The sequence below is a fragment of the Melanotaenia boesemani genome, chromosome 6 (genome assembly GCF_017639745.1).
Source record: "Melanotaenia boesemani isolate fMelBoe1 chromosome 6, fMelBoe1.pri, whole genome shotgun sequence".
Classification (NCBI taxonomy): Eukaryota; Metazoa; Chordata; class Actinopteri; order Atheriniformes; family Melanotaeniidae; genus Melanotaenia; species Melanotaenia boesemani.
In genome coordinates this window covers 27,388,183-27,399,496 of record NC_055687.1, presented here as the reverse complement: position 1 = coordinate 27,399,496, position 11,314 = coordinate 27,388,183, and the positions used below count along the sequence as shown (strand labels likewise).

General features: G+C 38.9%; 1 protein-coding gene across 1 annotated transcript; it reads right to left on the bottom strand.

The window, feature by feature from the left end:
- Positions 1 to 712: 712 nt before the first annotated feature.
- Positions 713 to 11,014, bottom strand: elovl4a (ELOVL fatty acid elongase 4a). Its single transcript, XM_041987999.1, has 7 exons — positions 10,795 to 11,014; positions 9,760 to 9,842; positions 7,926 to 8,113; positions 7,720 to 7,800; positions 7,060 to 7,231; positions 3,081 to 3,208; positions 713 to 2,971 (listed from the first exon to the last, which is right to left on the bottom strand). The coding sequence occupies exons 2-7, from the start codon at positions 9,824 to 9,826 to the stop codon at positions 2,645 to 2,647; spliced, it is 963 nt and encodes a 320-aa protein (XP_041843933.1). The 5' UTR covers positions 9,827 to 9,842; positions 10,795 to 11,014; the 3' UTR covers positions 713 to 2,644.
- Between the last annotated feature and the right edge of the window lie 300 nt (positions 11,015 to 11,314).

Here is an 11,314-nt window from a genome sequence, read left to right as displayed (position 1 = left end):
TTTCACAATCTTTCACACAACAACGCATACACACAAAAACTCCACTCACTACTCCACCCACACATGAACACTAAAACCCTGTTAAATCGTTTATTACTGCTGTGTTTTACTGTGTAGACCTCAGCTGATCTAAGGAGAAAAAGCTGGAGGAGGGGGATGAACAGTTAGGAAGGGAGGGGTTTTGGAGGATGGGGTTGGCAGCTGCTGTGTAAAGTTACCATGGAAACCTTTGTCTATGTTCGTCAAAATGGGAGGAGAAGTCAAAACCAATTGAGGAGTGACATCAATTAAAACTGAAGAGGTTTGTCTTTTCTTTCAGAGTTCTAATTATTTCTACGCGTATTAGAAAATCACTTATCTATTTCTGGGACTTATGCACATTGTCCTTTAATAGTGTCATAATAAAATTAAACCTATTAAATCTGATTATGCACATAAAAGCAAGCACTTCTAATTAGATTTAAACGTGCAGCTCATTGGACCCATTTCATACATGGAGGTGGTTATACTGTATCTATGACGCTACACAGTCCAGTATGTTGAGCATTTGCAACTTTCAGGCCAATTTACAGATAATGACATAATATTAACATAATTGTGCAAAGTGGAATTTGGATAATGGCTCGAGACAATCTAATAACAGGAAATTAAAGTTTATTATTGAAATGTACAGCAATTATTATTTTTTTTTATTAATATTTTCATATCATAATACCTAATAAAGTTCAGCTTTAGGGATCATAGTGAGGATACTGATCAATAACTTTATTTAATGTTATGTTACAAGGCGCCCTCTTGTGTTGGAAATCTGGAAACTCACATTTACTGAGTTACCAAGTCCATGTTTAAAACAGATTTTACCCTTGCAGAAGACATGCAACGACACGTAAATTATCAGGAAGTAGCCTTGTAAAGAAATTGTACAGGCATTCAGTTTAATTCAATCTGAAGAAAATCCAAAGCTAAAAAAAGAAAACAAATAAATGAAAACAGAAGCATTGTGGATGCACAAATGTCCACTCTGCGTTGTATACAAAATATCACAATGTAATATGTACATCACAGAAAGAAAAACAAATACACAGACAAGCACTCTCAGCTTAATGATATTTACAAAACAATAAATAATCAATAAATAACATTAAAATGCGTTGACTGATGGCTGACGTGAAGCATGATTTGCTAATATAGAGCTAATTTAAACGGGCAGAGCAACGTATTCTTCATAGCTGTTAAACATAGTCTCTCTCTTTAAGTAGAGAAATAGTAACCTTTACCTTTTCCAAGTCAAACGCCTCTCCTGATAAATTTACATTTAAGCCAGCTGAGGACGTGAAATGAGGCTGAAAGCTTCGCTGCAGAATGACGTCAGCTTGAATATGTAAAAATATTTTTAACAGTGTTAAAGGTAGCTAACATCTTTAAAATGGGCTGTAAGCTGGCTCTGCATTCTCTCTAAATACAAAGGTTAACCCAAAACACCACAGCAGCCTTGTTTTCACCAGCTTTGATGACAAACGGCAAGTTCTAAAAGGATATGATATAAAAAGACAAAGAGACATCTGCAAAGACAAAACTCCACCTGCTTCTCTGTGGAAGGGGTACAGAATATCCTCAGCTCTGTTGTTTCTTTGGATAATATTCATTACATCTCTTCACGTGACATTTATGGATATACAAAATGGATAATGTTTAATTCAGAAATAAAAGAAATTTGAATTACACTTCAGAATGAGCTGATAATGAGGATTATTCCATCTTTAAATAAGAATTGAACAACATAATCCCTCTTTCAGAGGATTAAAAATGCAGGTTTTTTTTTGTTTCTATATACACTTTAACTCTCAATTTGATTTTCTCTTTTCAGACTATAACAAAGTGATGATGTTAACTCAGAAGTGAGAATTCCAAAATAAATAAAAATAAGATAAGTTAAAATAAAATAAGTTTCTGCATAAATAAATGAGTAATTACAGCGGTTACAATAGAAAGGAAATACAAACTTTAAAGTTTCTTTCATGAAAAAGCTTGAAAAAGATGAGAACCAAAATAACATGACAGTATACATCATCATCACTTCTATGTCTGTACAGGCAATTAACAAAAAATATTACCATTATCAACAGAAACTGACGTGTGTGTTTTGGTGTGTATTCCTGTTTCAATAAAGCAGTGTTTGTTAAATGTGTGTAATCTTTTTTTACAGCTCAGGGGCATTTATTTTAGTTTTTCAGGCATTTCAAATTGACCTGAAAGACCTTGTTTCCCTTTCAGGCTCAGCGTTTGATTGCATGTTCCTTTCTGAACCAGATCTGCTGCACATGGCAATAAAGAAAAGGAGTACTACTATCTATAGCATATCCTACTTCTGTTTTTTTTTCTTTTTTTGTTTTTTAGGGTTATTTTTTTATAATGACCATCTTAGTCATGACATTTGACACCTCTTATCAAAAGAAACATCCTCCATAACAAAAGACCTATCCCATTGTTTATCTACAACTCAGACGATGGCTTTAAAGAAATACATCTCACCTGAACACATCCATCTAACCCAAGTCTTTCTCAATTTAAGTCTTTTCATGTTCCAGCAATAGCAACCTAAAAGCCAAAGTAAGGCCCTACCTCCCCTGTTCTCCTCTTATCTCTAATCTCTTTTAGCACGTCCTTTCCTCTTTCTCCTTCCAGAGTTCTCCTGAGGCTTCTCCTCTTTGCTTCCCATCAGTGCTGCTCCACTGCCGGCTTTGCTGAGCCCATTGAGGGTGCCGTTAGAGAGAGCCTTGCCTGCTCTGGAGGAAGAAGATGTGTCGCGTCGCGCAGGCTGCTGGCGGCGGTAGGTTTGGTAGTAGAAGTTGCCGAACAGGATGATGAAGGTGACGGCGTAGCAGATGAGGGAGTAGTGCATCCAGTGAGGGAAGTCGCAGTTGACGTACAGCGACAAGGCTGTGTGACCAATAGTGACGTGGAACTGAATCTGAGACAGAAAACAGAATAATTAAGTCACCTTTTTTGGCGCCATTTCAGTTTAATTCACAGGAAGATTGAAGGGTGGTTAAATATATTTCAAAGCTGGGATTTCTTACCATCTGGATGATGGTCAAGTACTTCTTCCACCAAAGGTACTTTTGGATCTTAGGTCCACAGGAGGCCAAACCATAATAGAGATACATCAAGACATGGATCAGTGCATTCATGTGTGCACCAAAGAATGCTGTAAGTAGAAGGGAAAAAAAAGACATTAATTTTCATGTTAACCTGTTGTGGTCTATGACCCTGGTATGGTGTGTGTGGCTGTGGTGGGCGCGCCTCTGTTTCCCTGACAAGGATCTTCATCTGTAATCAGCAGCAGTATTTATACCTGCTTAACCCAGTAGAACCCAGACCTGTATGCCACTGTCTGCCTGCTTTTCACACCAACTTCATCCTTTGCTCATCTCTGACTTGTTTCCCCACAACTGGATTACAAAAAAAACTTTTCCACTTATCCTCACCTCAGGTGTTCCTGTGTGATTGCTAAAAACGTTCAGCTTAATATATTAAACTGTGGGTAAATGAGAAACGGTCATGATTATCATGATATTAAAGTTAAACGTTCTAATTTCAGTCAGACTGAGAATTCTGCCTCTATTGTTGTTTAATGAAAAAAAAATGCTTTCACAGGTTTTTTATCATCGTGAACACTACAAGGCTTTGCACTGCACATCAGTGTGACATCTGTGTTTGCAGGTTTACTTCCATTAATTTTTTAGATTAACTGCAGCCACTGAAACCTGTGCTCTACCAAATCTACCAAATAATAGAGTAAAACATTAAGGAGCTAAGAATTTTTCAGCTTTCTCAAATTTGTTGAATTTTAGCATAGCTCTGGACAATCTCCAAAGATTTTTTCCAAATAAATTGCATATTATTTTGTAAGTGATTATAAATGAAAACTCACGACACTAATCTTGCAAATGAGTTATTAGGGTCCGAGCCATACGAAGTATGGAAGGACCCTATTGTTCCTGAAATGTTTATTCTCCTCCTAAGCATTTCGACCCCCTAAACACCCATGAAAAGTTGTGAAACTTGGCACACACGTCAAGCCCGGCGAAAATCGGATATTATAAGGTCCGCATACACATCAATGCAAAAGTGGCTCAACAGCGCCACCTAGACACCCCCAAAATCCCCAAATGAATGGGGTCCCAAAAGTCTACTTCGACGTAGCAACATGAAACTCGGCACACACGTGTACCACCACGACTCGACCAAAAAACTCAATAGAACACCTGTTGCCATGGCAACGGTGTGCCCGCCATCTTGGCGTGTTCGGCCATTTTTTGCACTTTACACACATCGTATTTGAATGAACTAGTCTGAGGGGATTCGTGCGATTGACTCCAAACTTGGTGGGAACCTTCCTGACAAGTTGGGGACCAAACGCTCCTCAAATCTTTCTAATAGCAGAAAGCGTGTTACCGTGGCAACCGACGGAAAATGACCTTCTCGACATGAAACACGGTTTGCTCATATCTCCACAGAAATACATGGGATCTGCACCAAAGTTCACAGTATTCATACATGTAACACCCCAAGTCCAGCAAAGAAGTCAATCGAACACCTGTTTCCATGGCAACGGGGTGGCCACCATCTTGGATTTCACCGCCATTTGAACGAACTAGTCTGAGGGGATTCGTGCGACTGACTCCAAACTTGGTGGGAAGCTTCCTGACAAGTTGGGGACCAAACGCTCCTCAAATCTTTCTAATAGGAAAAACCATGTTACCGTGGCAACCGACGGAAAAAAGCCTTCTCGCCATGAAACACGGTTGCTCATATCTCCATAGGAATACATGGGAACTGCACCAAAGTCGACAGTATTCACACGTTGGGTCCTTAACACATTACAATACCTGTTGTCATGGCAACATCGGGTGGCGGGGTCCAGGATGCTCGGACCCGATGGATGCCGCTTGCTGCTTTAATTCATTTTGCCATTATATGCTGTTTCTACTCTATTATCTCTATCTATCTCTACTGTTTCTAAACTTTGTGCAACTACTTGGTAAAAAAAAAAAACTCCACTGCACTGCAACTCCACCATCAAAGACCTGACTTGCAGATTTACAGCCACAGTTTATGTTTAGCCCGAAAATTATAGCAGACTGACATGTCAAAAATATAACTATGGCAAACCCACTGAAACTTAAAAGTACAGTGTGCAAGAATGACATCTAGTGGTAAAGATGGGCATAGAAATGGCTTCAAAACCAAGCACGTTTGTGAATGGACGGTGGTCATCAGTGGCCAAAAATCTTCCAGTCATAAACATGTTTTTTTTTTGTTGTTGTTTATGTTTTTATCTGTGAGTGGATCCCGTGGTCTCAAGTGCAGCAATGACTGCTCTACAGGTAACATCATAATTGTATACATGTGTACTGTCTTTTTCTATGTGCCTTTTAGGGCTTGGATGTACGTGTACATAACAGACCTGCCACGTGTTCCTAGCATACCTTTAGCACGTTAAGAACGTGAAGTAACATGTCACATGCGTAAGTTGCAGTACTGACTTGACCACTAGAGGCACTCATGCAAACAAGAGCATGAACATGAGATCAGAGGTTAACACAATAGCAGATATTTCGAAAAGTGCCTCTTGTTCACAACTACTGGCATCTTTATGATTTTCTTTCCCACTGCACACTCATGCTTTAACAGTTGGCAACAGATAAACTATTGTTTACTGAAATGACCCTGGAAATACAATGTGACCAGCAGATTGGCCTTTTCAATATTTCAGTATTAATTCCAAGTGCTGTGTACTGCCCCTGGTGGTGACCTCCAGTATTGAATGTTTTGGTTGTGTTGTGCTGCAGCAAGTGTATACACAAACGGTGAAGAGCGTTGACGTGCACATTTGTGTACACAGCAAGTACATCCCAGCCCTTAAGGCGCTACTTTTCCCAAACAGTGCTTTAGCAACTATCAAACAAAGCTTAAAGGGTCCTTACTTCACAGACACTATTTATTTGTCCATTCAGCAACACCTACATAGTAAAATTTGTGGCACAAATGTGGCAGCTGCCATGTATGAGGACCCATGACAAGTTGATGTAAATGGCTCATTCTGAGAGAATAAAAATACAACAGCTGTTTTAGCAAAGCAATCCGCTACCAATAAAAACAGTTTTCAATTACATATTTTTGATCAAGTTTATTTTCTGTCATTGACCTTTGATTTTGTTACACCATGCAAGTTGTTACCGTCATTATTAACATCTGTGTAGACAGCTGTGGACAGATGTAGTTTACTACATTTCAAACCCCTGGAATTGCTAAAATCTATCTAATTTGCTGTGTTAAGAAGTGTACCCTGTTTACAAGTTTTTATGTAATTGTTCTAAATGCTTTAAACTTGCAAACAACACAGCACAACTTTATTGTGTACAGATGTGTGAATATGGTAATTAGCCTGCTCCTCTGTTTCGAAGCTGGTGCATACCTCATTATCATGTGCTGACACCTCTACTTACATTTTAATTTTACTTTCTCTCATCCAAGAGCCAACGACTGCATATAAAAGATGGACATGGTCATTTAGTCTCAAGTTGCTTGCAGTGCAGTTCTGCTGGTGACCACTAGGTGATTCCAAACATCTTGACTCAACATCTTTCGGTCACACTGGTCATTTAATTTGGTTTTTTTCATGCAGCAATTTTAAGGTGAAGATATTCAGACATTACATTGACTGCATGTTTATTGTATATTAGCAAGGTTAAATACTTGATTTACATTGGAGGCAGACTTTAAATTGCATTTTTGTTACCTTTGTTCAACAAGAAATTTAAAACCAGCTAATTTTGGTAGTTTATGTATTAAAATTATTTTACCATTTGAAAGTTTTGATCATTTTTGAAAATCCAAACACAAGAAAAATAAATTATGGCAAACATAAACATATGATAGAATATTGTTGGTGTGTTGTAGTTAGTTAGCAGCAGAATGGGATAAAGAGCATAATCATTTTGAGTTAAAGGATAAACCATGATCTTAAGGTTTAATGTGGTGTGAACTACTCACACTGTCCTCCAGCAACCCACTTAATGCCAATCCACCAGAGTGTGAACATGGTGCAGTGGTGGTAGACGTGCAGGAAGGTAACCTGGCTGAACTTTTTCCTCAAGATGAAAAACACAGTGTCCAGATACTCGATGCCCTTGGAGACGAAGTACCACCACAGCGCCCCTGCCACCTGTCTCCAAAAGCATGTAAAGAATATGGAGAGGTACACGTGAAGACAGAAATGAGAATGAGAAAGAAATAGGAAGGAAATGCATCCCCTGGATTCAGCTTTCTAACCTTATACTGTACATAATCAGACTGTAGATAATTGTGTTTCTCTCCTACTCTAATCTTTGATATCTTAACCTTAAAGTCACCTGACACTGACGTACTCTTGGTTTTAGTATCAAGTAGGTAACTATATCGTGGAGTAACAGAGAGGAAGGTGAAACTGAGCACCAGTCCCTCTATCAGCTCTCTGATAATTGGAGAACAATGATGGAAGCTGATTGTGTTTCTAAATCAAGAGGCCAAACGCCAAGATCTGTCTGTGAATGTTGTGGTAGGTTTCTTTTGGAAAACTTATTATGACACACAATCTATTGCTATACATGCGTTCTGTGAGGGATGCATGTTCATGTTCAACATCTTCAAATCGTTCCACCTCCAAAAACTCACCCTGACTTCATTGGGGTCATCGGAATAGTCCACAGGTTGACATATGTAACTGTATCTTGCCGCCCGTGCTGCCATAAACAGCTAGAAAAACAAGAGTTTCTGTACTGAAACAGTCATATAAAGAAGCAGAGACACAAAGAGAAGTGGTGCAGTGCAAAGCAAAAGGACTCTGACAAACAGCTTAACATGTAAAAAAAGAGATTTACCTCTTTAAAGATGAAGAAGTTGAGGAAGACCATGCTGAAGTTGTAGACAATGAGAGTTTTGCGGAGCTGGAATGGCTCTCTGTTCTTCATGTATTTGGGCCCCAACCAGAGGAAGAGCAGGTAGGAGGTGCTGATGGCCAATGTGGGCAGCGGGTTGTCCATCAGAGCCCATTTCTCCACTCGCTTGTCTACGGGACAGATGTTCTCATGCCGTTACATAAATATTCCTAACCTACACAATACTCCGACACAGTTTGGGTTCAGTTGCTGAGTAAGTGATATTGTCCTACAACAGTTTATTATTGGCTATGAAATTTTTTTAATGGAATATATATTCTACATGTTATGACTTGAAAAGATTGAGCTATACAATTTTCATTCCTTTGATTTTCAACCACATTAAATTGAAAATTAAAATGAAAATTGTGATAATTTATTTAGTTCACCAACAGACAAGCATAGGAATTAATGTCTATAAGCAACTAATATAAGGTGTATGTAGTGTATGGAAAACATTGATACACAGCACTGTGCAAAGGTCTTACACCACCCCTCATTTGTTTTTATACTGCCAGGAAACAGGTTCATGAAATAGGTCAAATTATTTATTATAATTCGTGCAAACAGAAATACAGTATTAAAAAAACAATTCTAACAAGCTTAAAAGTTAATATGAGGTAAGGCTGCTTTTATTCTGCAGCACTGTCTGAACCTTCTCAGACTAGCCTTATTGTAATTTTAAGCTGTCTTCAGGAATAGTTCTCCCAGCTTCTTGAAGGACATTTCAAAGCTCTTCTTGGGATGTTTTCTGCCTTTTGTTCTGCTCTCTGTCAAGATGATCCCACACTGCTTCTACAATGCTGAGCTCCCAGCTATGGGGAGGATTCATCACTCCATGTTGTCACTGATTTTCAGCCCAGTCAAGTTCTTGTGTCATCTGGCATATCTTAGCCCTTTCTTCGTTTTTCCTCTTCCTTAAGAATTGCGTACTAACTACAACTATTCCATGGAGCTCATTAAACTGATGGATCAGCTGATGGGCCAGTGCATCTCTCAGCTCTTGTGTCAGCCTTTGCTGGAACTTTTGATTCACTTCACTTTCAGTGACTGTTCATCAACTGTTGGGTTTTTTAGGCCTGCACTTATTTATTTTGTCCTCCATTTGGCCAATTTCTTTATATATATATGAAAAAACAGTACAGCATGTGTCATGTGTAAAAAGTATCTTGTTGGTGCAAAACTAATATGTATATTTGCAACAGGAAGCTAGAAACAAGCACCTAAAGATAAAATTTAAAATAGGTTCTGTTAGTCACATAGTCTCTAATGTGGAAACATCCCAGTCATTCATTCACTGATTAAGGTGCCTTTTTAATTCTTTAATTATTCATGGTTTTAGAGTTGAGTGGATTAACAAAGAATAATCACATTCCTCTGAAAATAGATATGCACAAAGACAAAGTACTGCAAAAAAAGGCAGCTCATGTCTGAAGAAAAATTTCAAAAGATCTTTAAAAACTTTGTTCAAGATCACTTTAAAACATTGCAAGAAAATCTGGCTCCTTGGTGACAAACTATGAAGAAGTGAGGAATAGTTTCGAACTTTTGCACATTGCTGTATGTCCAAGGGAGACATTTTTTAGCTACACTTTGCAACTGTGACTCATTCCTGAATAATTCTTACAGAACTGAAGTGGGACTAACTCAGTTTGTGTACTGACTCACCAGTACAAACACACCTGCATATACGGGACAGCTGCACACTCATAAAGCACACAATTTCTCTGCATTAGCCCACTTTAAGGCACAACAGATATGTAATAGTAGGCCTTACCTGCAATAGTTAGGGTCCATTTGTAGAACTCTATGGTGTCATTAATTAAATGTGTGACAATCTCCATGGCAGTGACTGACAACCTGAAAATAAACAGAAATGTGGAAAAGTGGAGGCTTAATTGTTTTTTAATCAGCATCTGAAGCTAAATCCATTCGGTTAGTCATATTTCAGTTAACCAGACTTCTATATTGCCATCCCTGGTCATTTCTTTGATTCCAACTTGTTTTGCAGTAATAAATCTTTAATAGCCAGGCTAAACAGCAACCAAAGAAAAACAGGCTTATAACACCCTATAGGAGTGTGCTGTCCCATGAGGCCTTGGTAGATGAGCTATAGACTTCATTGCGCACAAAGACTGCGAACATCGGCCGGTAGAGCGCATGTGTCAGCAGATTTTTGGCTTGAACACGACCAACAACCAACCGGTGGCTCTTTACAGTGAGAGGAGGGATTACCTCGCGCTCCACTTATAGATGATGAAATGGGTCACCTCCTATAGAGGGCCAGATTGAAACAGACTGATAAGCAGCAGAGCGCACATTCAGTAGCACAGTGTGATTTAATGATCCTAAAAAGACACCGCCACCCCCACCCCTTTCTCCTCCCTCCTCTCTGTGCAGCCTGGAGCGGATCAGGCGCTGCTGCAGCCTCTGCCATCCTTCACGCGCTCTCTGCTTAAACTGGGAGTAAGATAAATGGGATAAATATAGTGGAGAGGCGCTTCTTGTATTTTAAATATAATAACGGCTTCGGTTTATGTAATCTGTTTGTAATATCAGCCTAAGAAACCTGTAAGCGAATATACCTTCTGCGGCGTGCAATCCGGCCTTATTTCTAGGCCTGTTATCAATCAGATGTTTAAAAATATCCCGATCTGTTTATATAGCTGTGAAAACAACTATTTCCATACAGGATATATGCCATATGATTTCAAACTGCTGTTTTGGCTGCATCATACAAAAGACCATGCTAGCTATCGACATTTGGTTTCGCCCGTGCTGCTCCGCGCGGATGAGGATGTTTTTACCTTACCTTGTCGGTGCTTTAAAATATCCGTCTATTATGACATTCAATGCAAGGTCAAGCAGTGGGCTTTACCCCGGCTCCTTATTGGTTGATCAGGTTTTATTTTAATTGATAATTTATCAGTATCCAGAGGGATGTAAACGGACCGTTGAATTAACGGCGAAGGTATGAATTTCTCGTTAAGGGACCATACTACTCTCTACCGCAAGTCCGCTTCAACGAATTGCACCTCAGATCCACGAGGATCAAGACAAACACAATACATAAACCACTTCCGGTCAAACTTTCAATACAATAAGGGAAAGCTATTAGTTTTACACACAACCCAACCTAGTCTTTATGTTCAAAGCCAAAGCTTGATCTTAGTATAAATAACATGTTAATAAAGCAGGTAGACGAAGTTGAACTATTGGGAGTCATTATTGAAAATACATTATCGTGGGACAAACATATACAGGGAATAGTAACTAAGATGGGAAACAGTTTATCAGTAATCAAGAGATGTGCAAAATATCTGACACAACAA

What these genes read in the sequence shown, in the direction of transcription:
- elovl4a (XM_041987999.1), bottom strand. Translation starts at nt 9,826, where the DNA reads ATGGAGATTGTCACACATTTAATTAATGACACCATAGAGTTCTACAAA. An exon ending in ATGACCCCAATGAAGTCAGG is followed by an intron (nt 7,232 to 7,719) that starts GTGAGTTTTTGG and finishes TTTTGGAGACAG; the next exon opens with GTGGCAGGGGCGCTGTGGTG. An exon ending in ACTTGACCATCATCCAGATG is followed by an intron (nt 2,972 to 3,080) that starts GTAAGAAATCCC and finishes TTTCTGTCTCAG; the next exon opens with ATTCAGTTCCACGTCACTAT.